At 42.3% G+C, this 20,230-nt stretch overlaps 1 protein-coding gene across 1 annotated transcript in view; it reads right to left on the bottom strand.

The window, feature by feature from the left end:
* Positions 1-20,230, bottom strand: part of TLL2 (tolloid like 2) — a 2,438,103-nt gene that overhangs the window by 1,285,087 nt on the left and 1,132,786 nt on the right. Inside the window, exon 6 of the mRNA XM_085603672.1 lies at positions 10,499-10,677. Within this exon, the coding sequence (XP_085459798.1) occupies positions 10,499-10,677 (179 nt within the window). The remainder of the gene's footprint in view (positions 1-10,498; positions 10,678-20,230) is intronic.

Here is a 20,230-nt window from a genome sequence, read left to right as displayed (position 1 = left end):
AAAGCATGAGAAAATAGTTTTCTCTCAGACATGATTCACGATATCCCAGCAGAAGTCTTAAAACCTTCAATTAACTGCAATGCTTTTTAATGAGGTGCTATCATGTATATTGGTCCCAAGATAGCTGCCAACACTTCTTGGATGAAGTGCTGACAGCCAATCAGATCTCACGATGAGATGTGTGGTTAGGCTCCGCCCAGATATATCTATGAATTTACTTTTGATTTTCTCAGGAACTACTGAACGGATTTACACCATTTAACCAAAAGGCATAAGTGTGAACCAAGGTCTACCTTTTTCCCAAATTTGGTGTAATTCCATTCAGCAGTTTGGGCTGTTGCTGCGACTAACAGTCCCTATGGAAAATTGCATGGGGAAAACACGTTTTGGGACCCCCTTTTTTCTCGGCCCCCGCTTGACGAATCACCCCAAGACTTTCAGAGCGGGCCACGTGTTTTGACAATTTCGCGAAGATTTGTCAACCGGCGCCAAAGTTATTCCAAATAGAATGTTGCGGATTTCCTATGCATAATAGGTCCTAACTATGACTACCTACTGGCGACCGCCAGTAGGTAATAGATATAGATATATATATAGATTCACTAAAAAAAACATAGGTTTCACACACGTTATAGTTAGGAATTAGCATTTAAAAAACCTTGCAAATTCACTGAAAAAACCATAGGTTTCACACATGTTATAGTTAGCTGGACATTTCACTCGTAAAAAACCATTGAAATTCCCCCGTTATAGTTAGTTCAGCTAACTATAACTCGCGCGCCCGCAATCCACTGCTGATGACGTCACATATTACATCACTCTTGGCATGGTCAGTGACATCACTCATGACATCACTGATGACATCTCAAATGACATCACTGATGACATCACTGACCGTGTTTTTGACCGTGCGCGCATGGTGCATGCATGCGTATGTGCTCTGTGTGCGCATGCGTACGTGCTCCACGTGCGCATGCGTACGTAGTGCGTGCTCCGTATGCGCCTGCTCCGTACGCGCATGCGCGTGTGCTCCGTACGCGCGTGCTCCGTACGCGCATGCGCGCATGCTCCGTACGCGCATGCGTGCGTGCTCTGTGCGCGTACGCGCGCGTGCTCCGTGCGCGTACGCGCATGCGCACGTGCTCCGTACGCGCAGGCGTGCGTGCTCCGTGCGCGCACGGCAAGTCATGTGATTTAGAAACAACACTTTTCATTGGTTTATAGTAGTTTCAGTTCCAGAAACTTCCAACACCACACCCACTCCCCTCATTATTACTTCTGATTCCCTGGGAGAAGGAGCTGAGCAGCTTTTCCAGTACTCCAGTACTTGAGAATGGCAGAGCAGCAGTCATCTTCTGGGAGTGAGCAGGGGACCCTTGTGCCACAGAGACAGAGGAAACAGAAAAACTCTTTTATATGGCAATTTTTCACTTTTCCAGAGGGGCAGAAGAAGGTGAATGCTCCAAAAGTCACCTGCACTCTTGGTGATCGTGTCTTATCAAGAGGAGATCCTAAAATGAAATACTCTTTTAGTATCTTCACTATGATCAGGCACGTTAGAGATGTACATCCTGTGGCTTATGCTCAAGCTGCTAGAGAAAACCCTCCAGCAGCTCAGCCGAGCACATCCGCAGCAGCTCAGCCGAGCACATCATCAGCAGCTCAGCCGAGCACTTCATCTGCGGCGGCAGCTTCACCTGCTTCTGTTCCTCTGGATATACACCCTCTGTTTAAGAGGGTGCATATACGGTGCAATGCGTGCAATGCTCTTCTCTCTTATGGGGACACCAGCTTTCCCCTAATAGAGAGCAAGATACAGCAGCACACGTGCGGCACCCTATAATTTTTGCCATTTATTTGTTCCTCTGTCCCTCAATTAACACAACGGCTCTTTTTAGAGCCACCTAACATCTAAACACTTAAATTTGATTTTTAATTCTATTTTTTTTATGATTTTTTTTCCGCCGTGCGCGCACCTCGTGACGGTGCGCGCGCCCTGCGCGCACCCTGCGTGCACCCCGTGATTAAAAAAAAAAAAAAAATAATGTTTTTTTCACCCTTCATGGTCCTTCAGGGACCCCCTGACAAAAGCTAGAGGGTCAGGAACTCTGTACCCTGCCCCCTTTTCACGTTCTCCACCTTTCTTTTTTACTGTCACACACAAAATGGCGGCCGACACTTCCTGATTTCTACCGATTCGAATGTTGACTGACATGAATCCACCAATCAGAATTACGCTCGCGCATGACACCGTGCGCGCACGGTGCGCGCACGGTGCACGGCTATAGATATTTATGTGCTTTTAACTGCAATTTTCTCAGGAACTACTCAACAGATTGACACCATATATGCAAAAGGCACATCCCTGACCTGAGGACTACCTCTTTGCCAAATTTCAAGTAATTCTGTTCAGCCGTTCGGGCTGTACCTTCGACTAAAGGTCCTAAGGGAAAATGCATGGGCAATACGCGTTTTGGGACCCCCCTTTTTTCTCAGCCCCCGCTTGACGAATCACCCCGAGACTTCCAGGGTAGGAGCTGAGCGGAGCGCCCCATTAGTTTTGAAAATTTCGCGAGGATCCGTCAACCGACGCCAAAGTTATTCAAAATAGAATTTTCAGATTTCCTATGGAAACACGGTCCTAACTAGAACTATCTACTGGCGACCGCCAGTAGATAATAGGTATATAGATATATTTTAACCAGTGGTGGTTGCCACTAGGTAGTTCTAGTTAGGATCGTATTTCCATAGAAATACCTTTTTTCTGCTGCAATACTTTTGGCACTGTTTGACAAATCTCCAAGAAAGTTTCCAAAACAGAGCTTAGTTTTAACTATTTTGGCATGGAAAGTTTCAGGGGGTCCATCACGTGGGGGCGAAAAAAAGGAAGGCTTCCTACAGCATTTTGTCCCCATTTTTTTTCCATAAGAACTTTAGACACAGCTATAGCCCAAACTGCTGAATGGATTTTCACATGCAGAAAACTAGCTTGTTTAGTACAGAAAGAGTAATTTTTGTGTTTTTGTGTAAATCCATTCAGCAGTTTTGGAAACATTAAGGTTCCATAAAATTGTATATATCATGCCGCAGAGGATCCAAGGAGCCAAAAGATCTCACCTTGAGAAGTGATTGGCTGCCGGCTGCCACCACATCAACCAGGAAGTGGTGACAGCAATCTTAGGACTTAGGACTCAGTATTGAGTCATAAAAAAAATGCACACGAAAAAAGACATAGGGTGCTGGTTAGGGATACCCTGATCCACTAGGCCTCTGCCACAAATCTACAGAGGATCCAGAAATCAGATGTACATTTTTTTTAAAAACTGCATCGGATCCCACCCATTTTTATAAACACCCACTCTTGGGGTGGGCCCCGGCTCAGGGGGGAGGTGCAGCATATGTTTTAGGGGTAGAGGGTCATGTGGCCCCACTCCCCAAGCCTCCAAGAGGCACCAGGAACCCCATCACCTAGAACTGATAGTTGGAAAAAAGGGGAAGGGGGTGCACAGCCCCCATCACTGAGCCATAAAATGGCCCCAGGTGCCGACTCTGTGACAGTGCCCCGGGGTCTCCAGTCTGCGGGATGCCGTTCATTTCCCTGCTCTAGGGCATGGGCAGGGAAAGTGCTACTGTTCTCCCACCAGGTGAGGACATGAAGCTGCTTTCACCTGATGGGAGAACCAAACATTTTGCTGCCCACACCCAGACTGAATTGCTCCCACCTCGCAGGAGCAAAAGAAAACAGGTCCTGCATGGTTGGAGCAATGACAGCTCCCACTGCACCCATGATGAGTGCAAGCAGGTGAGCCGGCAGGGCTGCGATGGGAGGCCCAACAAGGGAAGTGCTGTGGGGGGCTGCAGGTGGGGCATATTTTTTTGTTTTTTTGACTGGACAGCAGATCCACGTTTTTGGCCCCATGAGTGGTTCCTCTGGTTCTAGCAAGACGAGGGGGCTAGGGTATCCCTACCCCTACATACCTTTTTCATCTTTTCCTAGGACAGGGGATTGAGTCACAAGTCCTACAATGGCGGCTGCCACATCTTTTTTGATGTGGTAGCAACTGTTTAGCTCCAGGAATCTAAGGAATATATTTTCCACCACTCGGATGCCTTTGGCATTTGAAATTTTCACACATCTTTATTGCAATCCAAGTTTAAGATAAAAGACAGAACCTGAGACTACATAATCATCGATGGTGCCAGACTAGATGATCACCGTCTGTCAATTATACTTATCTAGTCATGAAAAGGGTTTGCGGAGAACAGGTGCTAAAACTGTCTTTGGTGCTCCTTTCTTCCACTGAGCTTTATTACTAAGCCCTCTTATAGTGGCAGAAAAATGAACAAAGGGACACAGTATTATTTGCCTGAGGTAAAATAGTGTGTTAAATAGGAAAACTGAGATTGTAACAGTTCAGCTTGCTCCAAGGGCCATAACATTCCACCAATAGCACATTTTGGTGAACAGATGGAGACTGGGCACTTTCCACCGAGTAATTTCCAATGTGTGCTGGCTTCTAGTTCAGTATTTGATTCAAATCAGTCACTTGCTAACAGCTTTTAGTCTCATTCCAATTGCTCCATAGTATGGCAAAAAAAAAAAGTTCAAAAAGAGATTGGTCCGGAGAATACAATGTGGCCAAATGGGAAGGTTGACATTAAAACAAGAATCCTAGTTCCATAGTTTGGAGGTAGGGAAGTTTCTGATGGCTAAGCTGCAGGACTGCTGTCTCAAGGGAAGTGCCACTGTTGATGACCATGCCTATAATTTAAATACAGTATTACCATCAAATGTTGGTACACTAAAAGTCAGGATTAGATGCTAGTTGACAAATGTATTACTAGGACCACATCCTATAGTGGTGTCTACCCACGGCAGTAAATTATCCACTTAGTAGGAGGTTCTAATAAGGTATTTTTATAGCACTTGCTACCAGCACTGAGCCTGTTACTCCGATCTCGTACTGCTTGAACATTAGGTAATAAAGGCAGCAGTGGAATGTGAAAGCTTTTATTTGAGCACATGGGTAGAAGGTGGTTACTGGGCTGTATCCATGGTGGATACAGTTGTTTACCATTGTATTGTGTTGAGCTGCATGTATACAGAGCTTAATTACCTTGACAGGGAACCAAAGTGCAATATCAGATGGGTAGCACATGACTTTGTGGGAGCCCAGGATGGAGGAGTGTGTCTCTAATGTGGATTTTTCAATGGTAACATTTTGATGTCATGCATGAGGATCAGAGTTGTGCTCTTATGTTTTTGTTGGGGCATCTAGGTGAGGATTTAGGAAAAACTGGTGCTTGATGAGACATGTATACATTATACAAAAGGGTGCGGATGGATAGAAAATGTGTGAGTGCAGTGAGTCCTATGTGGAAAGTATTTTGGTGTCATGCATTGGAATAGAATAAAACCAGCTATAGTATTACACTGAGGAGTCCACAGAGAATAGGAGAAAACAACCCATAGGAATGGGCATTATACAACCAGCCAAATCATATTCTCGTCAGAGTTCACTCAGGTCTGGCAAAGTAGCAACTCATACAACTAGGCATTATAGAACTAGCCATGACGTGCTCTGAGGAATTCACCAAGTGGCAGTGATGAGCAAGCTTGTTGGAATAGGAAATACAACAAACCATATTAGAACATTGGAATGTTGGGAGATCCATTGAAAACAATGGAGTGCTCTGGGCTTCTAATGGCCAGTAAAAGCCTGGAGCTCCAACATTCCAAAGTTGTCAGTCACAGCTGTTATTGTGAAAAAAGTCCTCACAGATCCAAAGGGGAGGCATTTCAATGCCCTCGGACTCCTTGAGGCCTTTGTTTTATTTGTTAGAACATTCTGTCCTCTAGTGGTGGGATGCTTTAATAGCCTTAAAGCCCTCTGTAGCTGGGCTAAACTGGCATTAAGTCCTGCTCCCTTGTTTAAGGCCCGAACCAAAGGCTCAGGCTTATACTCTGGAGCGGGCTATTAATGACCGAGTATAGCCTGTTATATAGGGCTATAAGGCTATAAGGTATGGTAGCATTTGAGTTGCTTGTCTCGAGGCAGCATAGCTCTTTCTGGATGGTAAATTAACAACAAAGCCTGTGATGCATAATTAATGCAGTGTTGGTTCATAGTGTAGTCTTTGTGTAATATTTTTGGTATTATGTGTGGAGTTTGAAGATTTGCTCCAACTGCATCTCTGCAAGCTTCTAGTAGCACTTAGGCATGAAAAGGAATATAAATGACAGACAGGGTCCCAGGTGGCTTCTATGTCCAATTACATCTTGTCACCTGCACATGATGGATCATGTAGTATAAAACGGAGTGGTGCTTATAGCTTTCTGGTACTATAATGGTTGTTGATTATTTTGATCCATATAAGGAAGATGTTCCAGCGCACTGATATCTATAAGACTAAGAGTTTCTACTAGTAAAGGATTTTCTAAATGTGGTAATGAAATTAGAAAATTTTCTCCAAGACTTCCACACTAGTGTATCCTGAGTATTCCTCTGTTGGAGTCCAGTGTCCACTAAAGGTGACAGGGCTACCATCAACAGCATTTAAGGAAGGAGGGATTTGGGCTGAAGATTTGGTTTGGACAGCTTCTTCCGAAGCAAAGTTGGACTTACTGACCTATGATTGGTTCTGTTGCTTCATACCACAACTGGGCTAAAACAGGTGGAATGCATTTCAGTGGTTTAAAATTCTATGACATTTACTTCACCTCTGAACTAATTGACGAGCTAATCTTTAAAACATTAACCTTGTCTCTTGTACTCCACATTTGCATTAAATCTACCTCCTAAATTATATCTAGGGCTCCCGGTTTTATGGTATGTATTTTTTTAACATTTCTGTCTGTATTTATCCATACAATTTTGTGTTTTGAGAACAGATGAGTTGATAACTCATATATTTCTGCATTTATTTAAAAGATAAACGTGCACTCATACTTTGATGCATGTCAAGTTTTAGCACATTGCACAGCCAAAAATAATAAAATAATAAACCCACATTAAAAAAAATAGTATAATAGCACATATACATGTTGAGATATGCTGTAATTTAAGCATGAAAGTTATTAATCTCAGCATGGTGAGTCACTCAAAAGAAGCTACATTATCTGTATTTTTCCGCCTATAAAAATAAATACAGACAGGGAAAACAGTGTTTTCTATCTTTATTTATTTGTAAAAATCTGTAAAAACGGAAAACGGGGAGCCCTAATTAAGTCATACCTCTTACAGCTCTCAGCTTATTTTAAATTGCCATCCTATGATAATTAATAAAATGACCTCAATATATTCAGTGTAACTGTCTGCACTTCCAAATATCAATTTGTATTGAGTGTATTTAACATAGGGTTTAAGCTATGTAGGGTAAAAAGCTTAAGCAGCAGTGGATTTCTGGACAGTTCTTGTATACACTATTTTTCCACCTTGTAAGGAAGGATAGAGTTTTGAGGGGATAAAAATGATATGAACCAACTCAAATGTGCTCATTTTAACAACATGTAAAGGAAAGATGAGAGGCTGAAAGGGCAAAGTGAATCTAATCAAACTAATTTTACCATTTGTGAGCTCTCACACTGTGCTGATTTCTGAGTGAGTTTTTGCATGGGTTTGGTGCACATAGATTTGGTTGCAGTACACAGAGAGACTCCCTTGCCAGAGAAAAAGTTATAGGGAACATTGGTTACCAACCCAATTGTGATATTGGCAACTGCATCCGCGATTGTCAACATTTTAAAATGTGTAGGGTTTCTACAAATGCCTGTAACTTTCACGGACAATTCACTTTAAAACAAAAAGTATTCACTTCTATCCTGGAGGCTGTTAAAGGTAACGAGCATTACAGTTTTAGAACCTACAATATTACAGAAAACAGAGCAAACATTACTTTACTTATATGATGCTGTATATATTTATTTCATAGCAAATGAGATGACTGACCAGGTCATGTACAGCCAGCATTAAAAAACACAACCTACACAGTTACACAAATGTTTTGGAAAAAAAAAAAGAAAAATGTAAAACCTTTTTGCTGGCTTTTTTCTATTGCTTTTTTGTCAAAATCCAGTAAACACCATTTTGCTATGTCATTCTATTGAAAGAACAAAGTGCAGTTATCAAGTCGGAGATGGATGTTGTTGCAAGAGTCTGTTTTCATTTTCAAAAACATCCCTAAGGGGAATACAGGAGAGATAGACAGTAAGGGATATACAGGATAATAAGAGGGCAGGTGAAGAATAGGACAACATTTTTTATTTAAGAAGGAACATGAAAAGATAGGGAAATGAAAAGGAGGCGTGTGGAAACAAGAAGTATTTACTTTTTAACAAAGAAAACAGAATAGTAGGCATAAATGGAAAAGGTGGTGGGCTAGGGAAAGGAGGAATAAGGGGAAAAATGTTCTACGCAGGACAAGGTAGGCAGAAAAGCAGCACTTCGTCTGAAGGGGGAAGTAAAATACCCTCATCAACAAAGACAAAAAGCAAAACGAAGAACAGAAGTAGAAAAACAAAGATGAAAAATGCACAGGAACCAGACAGGGGAAGTGATGAGGGAATATAGAAGGCTCCCTAAATAAAAAAGCTCACAAAAAAATGAAACAAGAAGCAGGATTTATGTGATCAGCTCAAAAAACAAAATGGAATTAAAATGCTTCGGAACTAAAGTGGTTCGAAACGTTTGGTCTTGTCAACCTGATAAAATTCTTTTTTTTTCTCAAATTGAGGATTTTAGATCAACACACTGGCTGATCAGAACTGATTGATGTCTTTGTTTCAGAGAGAATACACAGATTCAAAAGCATGACTGATCAAATTTATGTTTTTCACCTACCATTTCTAGTAGGCCCTATCATTCTATGTTGGACTATAACTGAATGCAGTTACGTAATGAAACAATTTCATAACAGCTCTTTAGGTTGATACACATGTGTTGTTGTATTGAGCAATTCGTAAGGTAAGACCGCTGATGAGAATTCAGATATGTGCAGATCTTTGTAGAAGATCTCCATATTGCTCAACTGGATTTAGACACTAAGGGCCTGATTACGACTCTGGCGGTGCGGTGCTGAGTCCGCCCTACCACCGCACTGCCAAAACCGTGGACAAACCGCCCTCCAGATAAGGAGTTTCCTCCTGTCTAGCGGGGTGGTTTTTGGCATTTCCAAGGCGGTGCCTCTAAAAACGGGCACAGCAATGGGAGCGACTAAAACAGTTCCTACATGGCATGAACTTAAAAGTCCATGCCATGCAGGAACAGGGGTCCATGCGCACAGTGGGGCACATGTCGTCTATGGACCTCCAGACTCGTAAGCGGGACCTATGTGTTTTTTGTTATCTAATAACTGCTTGATTTAAGCAGGAAGATTTGGAGTAGTTAAAGAAAGGCCACAAACTTCAAACTTTCTAGTGAGAATCTTGGCTTCAGACCTATTGAAAAATACTTCTGTAAACAATTTCAAATGGAAGAAGGAATTCTGGTAGCAATACAAGGTTATGGGGGAAAGGGGAGGAGGTCCATGACTATCAACAACAAGCAAAAAAAGAAAGATGTCAATTTACAATTGCTACTCTAATAAAACGGCCAATTAAAGTCTGTTTACTACCCAGTGGATATATGTTCGTGCTGCAGGGACTTGCATGTATCCTTCAAGTTTCAGGCTCAAAAGCTCAGTCTTTTTGCAATGCAATACATTGGGTACCATTTTGTTAAATCTGCAGGTTACACACAGACCTCTTTAGCGAGTGTGTACCCAAGCTATTTAACAGACTTATTACTTTTCTAGGTTATAAGAAGGGATATTCTGCAACGAACGAATAAACTAGTATACAATCATATTTTCTCAAAGACTTTAACAAATTTAATTTGCTTTCCAATCGTTACAGGCAGAAAAGTCCTTGACATATTTACCCACTGGTTTATTAAAGCACTCAGCAGTTCTTAAACCAGCACTCATTTATTTTCATCATCAGGCTTTCACCCAGAGCAAGAGAGAAATAAAGGGGTTGGAAGTAAAAGATAGAGAAAAAGTGACTGAGAGAAAACAGGGATGAAAACAAAACTGCAAGAATAAGGTAAAAAGACAGAAGAGTAGGGGTGAGGGCAAAAGGTTTAACGTGGATTCAAGAACAGACAGCCTTTGTTTTCAACAGAGCCAGCAAAGGGCTCCTAAGAACATTTTGGGGATCCTACATTTTTTTGTATATATATTTAGCACTGTCTTTCAGCTGTAAATCAAAAGTCGATGATACTTTTCAAAGCTACCTTAAACAATTACCTACCCTCGAATATTATGTAAATTCAGTGAGCAGAGTTTTCATTAATAGTTTCACTCTGGAATTTTCATAACACACTGCAAGCTCTTGGCATCAGATTTTCCAGTTTCCAGTAGAAACAAAAACATGATTTGACAAACTCCTGTTATAATACCTTGTGAATTCCTTCTGTATTGGCACAATACGTATTCATGAAGCATTGAATAAAATTCTTACCTTGTTGTATATTCTCTCTTACTATCGTGACATGCTCATCTCGGTCTGGGCGTGTATGTTCATGCCAAAATCCCACCACATGGCCCAACTCATGGACTACAATTCCAAATTTATCACAGTTTTTGCCAATTGATATGGCTTGAGGACCTCCACCACGACGTCCGACAAACGAGCAGCAACTGAGAGAAGTACAAAAACATGATCATATTTTTGTAGCTATGAACTAAAATAAAAATACACAGTTTCAAATAAGTTACATCAGCAATACTAATGTGTACATCCAGACATATAAAATATATATTCACAGAAAAAATCAAATGCTATATTTAGGTCTGGTGATAACATTTTACTGTATGTTAAAACAATACCTGGAGTGCCACCTGTTCTATGATGGAAATATATAGGTACGGTACTCTTTGCTGACGACACCTTACTACTGTCTAAGACCCCTTGGGGGCTACAACAATGGCTAAATTACTTTAATGTCTTCTGTGTTAAGCGGGGGTTATATCTAAAGACCACATTTATATTATTCCGCTCTGCAAATCAAAAGAATTTTTTTAAAAATCATAAGAGAAGGATGTATTTGGGTAATAACCCAATGGACGAGGTGTCATATTTCAATTATTTAGGAGTAAAACTTACTCCAAATTAGTTCCCCAACTCCAAAAAACCCACACTCAACTAACCCACGACACAGTGAGCATAACCAAAATTCATAGACAAACAATGTCCAAGAGGGTGGCACCAGCCCTTGATATATATAATATAAAGACCCTAGGAGCAGCTTTGTATGGCTCAGAAATATAGGGCTGTGTGAACACCAAAATGCTGACAAAGGTCGAACATACGTTCATTAGATCACTACTGGAACTTTCAGTTAGCACACCCATGATCCCAATGTGGGTATATCCCAGAAAACAGAGTGTGGACTTCTGACCTACTGATATCATTTGTGGACTTCACCAGCTCCTGAGCCATATCGGATGAGCCTTAGAGATAATGTCTAATGTGTAAAACGGTGAAAATTAGTCTAATGTCTCCAGGATGTACAATGAAAATACTGTGGCTTACCTGTGTTAAAGCATTATTGGGGAAACTGGATTTGGAGAAATGTTGGTCTTTCCCTGCAGAGATGTGCACAACATCTAAAGCAGGCCTAAGAAACACGTACTGAGAGTATGTAGCTGTTCATACTGTGATTAAGAGTAGAGGAATTTTAACAATGGAATGTAAAGATGTCAAACCATGTCCCCAGCATGAGCCTACAATTGATGAAATTACTTCCTCTCTCGCACGTAAATTGTACATCCAGTTCACATACAAGACTCTCCCAACTAAAAGGTTCTGTAGTACTTGGTCCTTGGAGTGCTCTGGGGGTGATGTCAGCCCTGTTTGTGCAGGAGCGCCAGAATTTCTAACCCATATCCTATTTTTCTTTATGGTGTATCGTACCCAAAGAGCAAAATGGAAAGTTCCTCTATGTAGAAACTTGGGAATCATATGGCACTTGGAGGCCTTTAGGATCCTTAGCATTGACACAAGTAGAGTTGTGGTCCATTCCATTGTCAATTTTATGTCAGCATGGATTAGACTATGCAAGTGTATCCAAGGCAGTGAGCAGCTGTTGCACCACCTGTGGTCTAATGTTTTAAAATCTCTATAGACATAATGAATTGAGTCAAGACTTCATAACTTGTGCCCCCAAACCAACTCTGCATGTGGTTGGGTACAAACTGGAATGGCCTGGGGAGCAAACAAACGATGGATTTAGGCCCAGATCTCTGTACTGGGTTGAATAAATGGCATTGTTCTGCATTGTGTCCTTCAATTGTTCTTTTAGAATTTGTCACCCCGAGTTGGACGGGTATGCCCAAACGTGGGTCCCTTGCTTTCCATGCCACTGGAGTCAAGCTAACCTGGCTGATGAGGGGTGAAAGCCCAAAACCGGTCCTAGGATGCTTGTTTCCGATCCAGGGATGACATGGCTTGGCAGTTCGGGCTGGACGGTTCCCATTGGGCGCAGGGTCAAGACTGATTTGCATATGGCTGGGTTCAAACTGGAATGACATGGGAAGCAAAAAAACAATGGATTTAGGCCCAGAACTCTGTACTGGGGTGAATGTATGAAATTGTTCTACATTCTGTCCTTCAATTGTTCTTTTTTCCCGAAACCAACTTTGGCATGTGTTGTACCAACTGTCGAACCCCATTGGGAAAATAGTTTTAAGCTGTGCTTGTACTTTACTACCTTTTGCACTTTCGAATAAGGGGGTTGTGTTGTTGGAAATTTCTTTATTTTAATTTAAACGTTTCTCAGACATACAATTGTGGCCACAGTAGATCTGCGAACCCTCCCGATCCCGTGCCTGCAATTTGATTGGCTGCCAACACTTCAAACCAGTAAGTGTTGGTAGCCATCTTGTCACTCAGTTGAACCGAGTCACAAAAAAAGATCAAAAAACTTTAAAAATCAAGAAAAGGGGTTAGAGTAGAAACACCTTGACCTCCCAAGCCTGCAAAGGGGTTTCACAGGGACCCCCAGGACCACATAAAAAGCATTTTTTGAAAAATAATTTGGCGGGATTTGCGTTGGATCTGCAAATCCGGCCAAATGTTTTTTTTTTTTTTAAAAGAATGTGCTCCCCCGCTTTGTTTTCTGTAAGCCCCCGTGTGGGCCAGGTCCAGAGGGCGAGAAAAATAATGATGAGGGGCCGCATGGTCCCAGCAGCCCCGGGGACTGCCACATCCCCGGGGCTTATACATCCAATGTGAAGGGCTACTGAAGAACCAGAACTTTTGGGCCTGGCGGCGCAGTGTACGCCCAAAGTCTCCGGAGTTCACCTGCTTCGCTACACAGAGACACGGGACACTCTGTCAGCGTTAGAAGATCAGATTTATTTAGCTGCAGCTAGTACAGTTATCCTAGAAGTACACAAAGTAGGTTCTCAGGAGACTGCCACTTCACTCTGTGGCGCACAGGGTTTTATACTGTATAGAGTTCGTACACATTGTTCAAAAGCACTCCCAAAACACACAGAAAGAGCCAATAAGAAAAGTTAGAAAACAGGATGGAACCAATGGAAAAGTTGGAAAACAAAAGTGTCAGATGACTCGAAGAGACCTCTCCTCCAACTATGTTTGTTACCCCACCCTCAAACTAATTCATTAACAGATTCATAACTAACTTGCAGGTGGCGAGATATGTTTGTGTGTGTTGGAGTAGTATATCAATAGGGGGGAGGGAAAGAGAAGCAGAGGTCCATTCGGCTTCCAGAGGTTAGTACAAAATTATCAGGGTGGGGAAATGGACCACTTGTCCTGTGTACCAGGGTCTTTTAGTTTACGTGGTTGGGCATCCTTAAAAAACCCTCATATACGTACACTGGCGTAAGGCGGTATATCTTGATTCTCCGCCGTAGTGTATCGTGATAGCATGATCATTGGGCTTTTTATTGTCCAAATGCTAACCTCCCCATGGAGGAAGACCAACTGGTTGTGCAGTAGTGGTCAGAAATAACGGAACGAGGGCGTGCTCGTGCTCTGTGAACTGTGCTGTTAAAATTCCTAAAGTCAAATCCTGTGTCCTTTATTCTTGGGGTACTTGACAGAGGGAAATTAAAAATGGTGTTCGTGCATGTGGATAAACTTAATTATTAGTTTAATGCACTGGTATAAATCTAGTATTATCTGGTCAACATGTTTTAGCCCCATGCAGGGTCTAGAGGCTTTCGTCAGGACCGAAAGGTGAAATAGAGGGCTATAGTAAGCTCTCCACTATTATTCTGGAGGTGGAGAAAAGTACTCACCACCTTAAATTTGAGGAGGTCAGACCGATTGTATCTGCTCCTGTAAAGACAATCAAGGATTATATGACAGCCTAACGTGATACTATACAATGCTAAAACGATATTCTGGTGCTCTATAACCTGTTGACATCAATATCTTTAATCGATGGTCTGCGATGCTGTCGCGCCTTATTTTTACCACAGGGTGCACACTTATTAAAATAAGAAGGGGGGGGGGGCTAACTACAGAAGGGTTTTGTGAACGTTATCTCGGTTCTCTTAATGGTGTGATTCTTGATTGTATTGAAAAAGGCCGCTAAAGTAGTGCGGTTAGTTTATCGTTATTATTCTCATAACCAATCGTTTTCCTATGAGAAAGCGAGCCGTGGTTGTTAGCTAAGCAGTTTAGTGTGTTGTGTCTCAATATAAGACTGTTGGGTGATAATAACAAACTGAAGGTTCAGTGCACTGAAAGCGTAAAACTATGTGAACTAACGGCGTTGCCGTCTGCTGATACAGCGTTACGAAGCCAAAAACAAGAAACAAAATGTCTGGGTCAATTACCTTGTTTCGCAAGTTGGACATCTTCATTCAGGGTGTCAGTCAGTTAGGTGAGTGCCAATTGCTGCATGGAAGGGGAAAATATTAGGTTACTTAACTCACAGGTTACCGCGATGTGGAGAGCTCGCCTCGCCGTCGCTTACCGGCTACTCAGGCAGAATAGCTTGTCCTGACTCTGACGTTACCCTGGATTGACGTGCTCCCGGTTGGGCTCATTTTTCATAGACCGGTTCTATTGAAATTAAAGTAGGACTAGTCGGTCTTGGTTGGCCTTCGTGAGGGCACTTATGGTTGGCATGATAGTCTATGGGGGATAAGTATAATAGCGGTGTGCATAAGTGAAGAAGGGGTTCACTTTATTATGTTCGCATCTTAAGTGGCGCCAATTGGACAGAGATAATGGTGGTAAAGTGTTTTAGGCAATTCCGTTTGTTGATGCTCCCCTTTCACGGAATACATAGAGCAGTGTGCGTAGTTGACAAGATGGGCATCTTTTACATCTTGAATACCATCGTTACTGGTAGAGGTGAACGCTATCCTTTCGGAATCTTCTCTGTTACAAGACAGAGACCTGGCACAAACATTAACACAAACCAATGAGTGGGACGAACTTACAGAAACCAAGAAAGAACTAGTGAGAACAGCCATCCACGGCATCATAATGAAGGAATACCTACGCGCTAACTCAGCACCCAAAGGCCTTTGGGTACAGAATGCTCCTCGCATTTTTTTGAAGGATATACTCTTCCGTAAAGACTGGTCATCCATTTCATGGAAGTGTACCAGAGACTATTTAGTCTTAATCATCAAAACAGCAACACGATTAGTGGAAGCTCTAACGATCAGCATACAAACCAGTGAAGCCAAACTCAAGACAACAGTGCATATCTCAGTCTTCAAGAAAAAACTTGAGGAAATAAACAAAGAGATGAACGAAACAAGGGAGTACATCACTCAAAATAAAATTCAAAAATTGAATAAAGATCTAAGAAAATTCTCAACAGAGAAGATGCACCCCTACTCAAGAGAGGACTACATTACCCCTGAAGACAGGGAAGACGATGATTCCTCAGTAGAGAGTTCCAACAACAACTCTGACTGGAGTAGCGACGAAGGGACAACCTCAAGGAGAGGAAGAGGCCAAAATAGGAGGAACCGCCGCCAGAGAGGAAACAATTGGCAAATGCCCAGGTACTACGAACATCCACCACCACTCTACCAACCCTACGTACCTAATTATCAAGGATGGATGAACCCCTATTTTCAAGGCCCACCACACATGGGCACGATGATGAATATGCAACCACAGCCCTCCTCTTTTTTAGGGAGAGGCCCTGGACGCCAGAGAGGAAGAAGAAAAACAGTCACCTGAAACGAACCAGAAAGACAAATGCACACCCGGAGCATGACCAAGGACCAACCAGGAACCAGCACGACCAATCACTGGTAGTCAATCTGACTAAAGTCACACTGACACAAGACCAAGAAAATGTTCTTAATAAAGGCCTGGGCTTTGTTCCAACTCCGACACTCGACATCTTCAAATTGAAATGTGAGCTAGCAGAATTTTGCAGAAAAGTAAAACTCAAGGCTTTTTTCAAAGAAAAGGAAACACAACCCAAAGAAGGAGATACACACCTGAGACCTAAGTCTACTTTCAACCCTCCCATGCACCTAATTCCGGTTGAGATACAAGCTTTCGAACAAGCCATAATGCAGCAAGCAGACAATCTAGGTTCCACGAACAGGAGACCCTATATTAATCTTCCCAAGAGGGAACAAAGAGCGATGGACGATTTACGCAAAAATGACAACCTTATAATCAAACCAGCGGACAAAGGAGGAGCCATTGTTCTACTAACCAGACAAGGTTACCAACAACAATGTACAGATCTTCACTCTAATGAAAGATTTTATGTTAAACTACCTGTTGATCCCACAAAAAGACTACAAAGAACCATTGAATTAATGGTAGATGAAGCAGAGATTAATCAATGGATTTCGAGCCAAGAAGCTGCGTTCTTAAAAACCAAATCACCAAGAATCCCGTATTTCTATTCTCTACCAAAGATTCACAAGAACAAGATTCCACCACCAGGACGCCCAATAGTGTCTGGCATTGGTTCTGTGTTAGAACCACTTTCTCAGTTTGCGGACCAATTCCTGAAACCTCTGGTACAAAGGACACCAACTTATCTAAAAGATACCCGTGATCTCCTTAATCTACTTGAGGGACAGGTCTACAATGAACACACTATGCTCTTGGTAGGTCTAGATGTAGAGAGTCTCTACACTAGCCTACCCCAACAGAAAACTCTGGATACTCTTGAGGAAATTCTTTTCACAGATAACTGGACCTACAAAACACCAAGACATTTCATGTTGGAATGCTGCAGACTAGCGCTTACAGAAAATTATTTTGAATTTGAAGGAACCCTCTTTGGACAATGCCATGGAACTTCGATGGGCAGTACATTTGCTCCAAGTGTAGCAGGGCTGTATGTGAGTAATTTTGAACAAGAGCACATACTAACCGCCATTAATCCATTCCATCAGGGCATCAAGTTTTGGCGCCGCTACATAGACGATATATTCATGATATGGGAAGATAGTCAATCAGCGCTTAATGATTTCCTAACATGGATAAACACCAGAGACGAATGTCTCAAATTTACATCCACAGCAGACAAGAAACAACTGGATTTCCTGGATGTAACCATCTTTTCCAAAAACGGCACACTGCACACCAAAACCTACTATAAACCGACAGCAAGGAACAGCTTTCTTTCCTATAACAGTTTTCACCCCCGACCCCTCAGAGACAATCTACCTTACAGTCAGTTCTTACGTTTAAAACGTAACTGCAGTAACCTAGATGACTATAAAGAACAAGCAAGAGGTCTAGAGGATCAACTCAGGAAGAGAGACTACCCTACCAAGATCATAAAAAGATGCCAGAAAAGAGCCCGCAATCAGCCCAGAGAGAACCTACTATCCACTGTACAGAGAGAAGAACCAAAAGATCTCCTCACATGCGTCACAACCTATAACACCGAATCTAACACAGTGAAGAAAATCATTAATAAAAACTGGGGAATCTTGACTTCAAACACATTGAAATGGCCTAAACCGAGATTTGCCCACAGGAGAACGAAAAACATCAAAGATATTTTGGTCCACACCAGACCCAGAGACATCGGTCCAAGAGAAACCCTAACTACAGTATGGAATCTGAATCCTATAGTGGGACACTACCCTTGTGGAACCTGCTCGGTTTGCAAACTCACGAAAGTGACCAAGACCCTACAACTACTGCCGAACCTAAAATGGGAATTACGTCACCACACAAACTGCAACACCACCCATGTGGTGTACATGATTGTCTGCCCGTGTGGATTGAGATACATAGGAATGACGTGCAGGAGAATCAAACAAAGGATCATTGAGCATCGAAGTAACGTCACATGTAAAAGAGCAACAACAAAAATGAGTAAACACTATATTGAAGCCAAACATACCGCAGAAGACCTACAATGGGTTGTTTTGGAAACCCAACTGTTTAAAGGCCACAATGTTGAACGCACCCTCTTTGAAAAAGAACAGCGCTGGGTCCACCGCCTTAAGACAGACAAAGAGGGCCTGAACGATACCATACCTTGGCACGCCCTAAAGAGGTGAAATACTCTGAAATGTGATCCTCATATACAGAAGACTCAATGAAAAGACTCCTGACAAACCACAGACATCACCATCACCCAGAGTAACGATGACAATCAAGTTGTAGAAATGCCCATTTTTTTAACTACACTCTGATGTGATCTCCATATACAGAAGACCCTAGGGAAAGACTCTCGACAACCCCGAGGCACTATCACCCTGAGTAACGATGGTATTCAAGATGTAAAAGATGCCCATCTTGTCAACTACGCACACTGCTCTATGTATTCCGTGAAAGGGGAACATCAACAAACGGAATTGCCTAAAACACTTTACCACCATTATCTCTGTCCAATTGGCGCCACTTAAGATGCGAACATAATAAAGTGAACCCCTTCTTCACTTACGCACACCGCTATTATACTTATCCCCCATAGACTATCATGCCAACCATAAGTGCCCTCACGAAGGCCAACCAAGACCGACTAGTCCTACTTTAATTTCAATAGAACCGGTCTATGAAAAATGAGCCCAACCGGGAGCACGTCAATCCAGGGTAACGTCAGAGTCAGGACAAGCTATTCTGCCTGAGTAGCCGGTAAGCGACGGCGAGGCGAGCTCTCCACATCGCGGTAACCTGTGAGTTAAGTAACCTAATATTTTCCCCTTCCATGCAGCAATTGGCACTCACCTAACTGACTGACACCCTGAATGAAGATGTCCAACTTGCGAAACAAGGTAATTGACCCAGACATTTTGTTTCTTGTTTTTGGCTTCGTAACGCTGTATCAGCAGACGGCAACGCCGTTAGTTCACATAGTTTTACGCTTTCAGTGCACTGAACCTTCAGTTTGTTATTATCACCCGACAGTCTTATATTGAGACACAACACACTAAACTGCTTAGCTAACAACCACGGCTCGCTTTCTCATAGGAAAACGAATGGTTATGAGAATAATAACGATAAACTAACCGCACTACTTTAGCGGCCTTTTTAAATACAATCAAGAATCACACCATTAAGAGAACCGAGATAACGTTCACAAAACCCTTCTGTAGTTAGCCCCCCCCCTTCTTATTTTAATAAGTGTGCACCCTGTGGTAAAAATAAGGCGCGACAGCATCGCAGACCATCGATTAAAGATATTGATGTCAACAGGTTATAGAGCACCAGAATATTGTTTTAGCATTGTATAGTATCACGTTAGGCTGTCATATAATCCTTGATTGTCTTTACAGGAGCAGATACAATCGGTCTGACCTCCTCAAATTTAAGGTGGTGAGTACTTTTCTCCACCTCCAGAATAATAGTGGAGAGCTTACTATAGCACTCTATTTCACCTTTCGGTCCTGACGAAAGCCTCTAGACCCTGCATGGGGCTGAAACATGTTGACCAGATAATACTAGATTTATACCAGTGCATTAAACTAATAATTAAGTTTATCCACATGCACGAACACCATTTTTAATTTCCCTCTGTCAAGTACCCCAAGAATAAAGGACACGGGATTTGACTTTAGGAATTTTAACAGCACAGTTCACAGAGCACGAGCACGCCCTCGTTCCGTTATTTCTGACCACTACTGCACAACCAGTTGGTCTTCCTCCATGGGGAGGTTAGCATTTGGACAATAAAAAGCCCAATGATCATGCTATCACGATACACTACGGCGGAGAATCAAGATATACCGCCTTACGCCAGTGTACGTATATGAGGGTTTTTTA

Source organism: Triturus cristatus, chromosome 1_2, assembly GCF_964204655.1.
Source record: "Triturus cristatus chromosome 1_2, aTriCri1.1, whole genome shotgun sequence".
Classification (NCBI taxonomy): Eukaryota; Metazoa; Chordata; class Amphibia; order Caudata; family Salamandridae; genus Triturus; species Triturus cristatus.
Note: the sequence above shows the minus strand (reverse complement) of the source record. Positions and strands in the feature narration are given on the sequence as shown.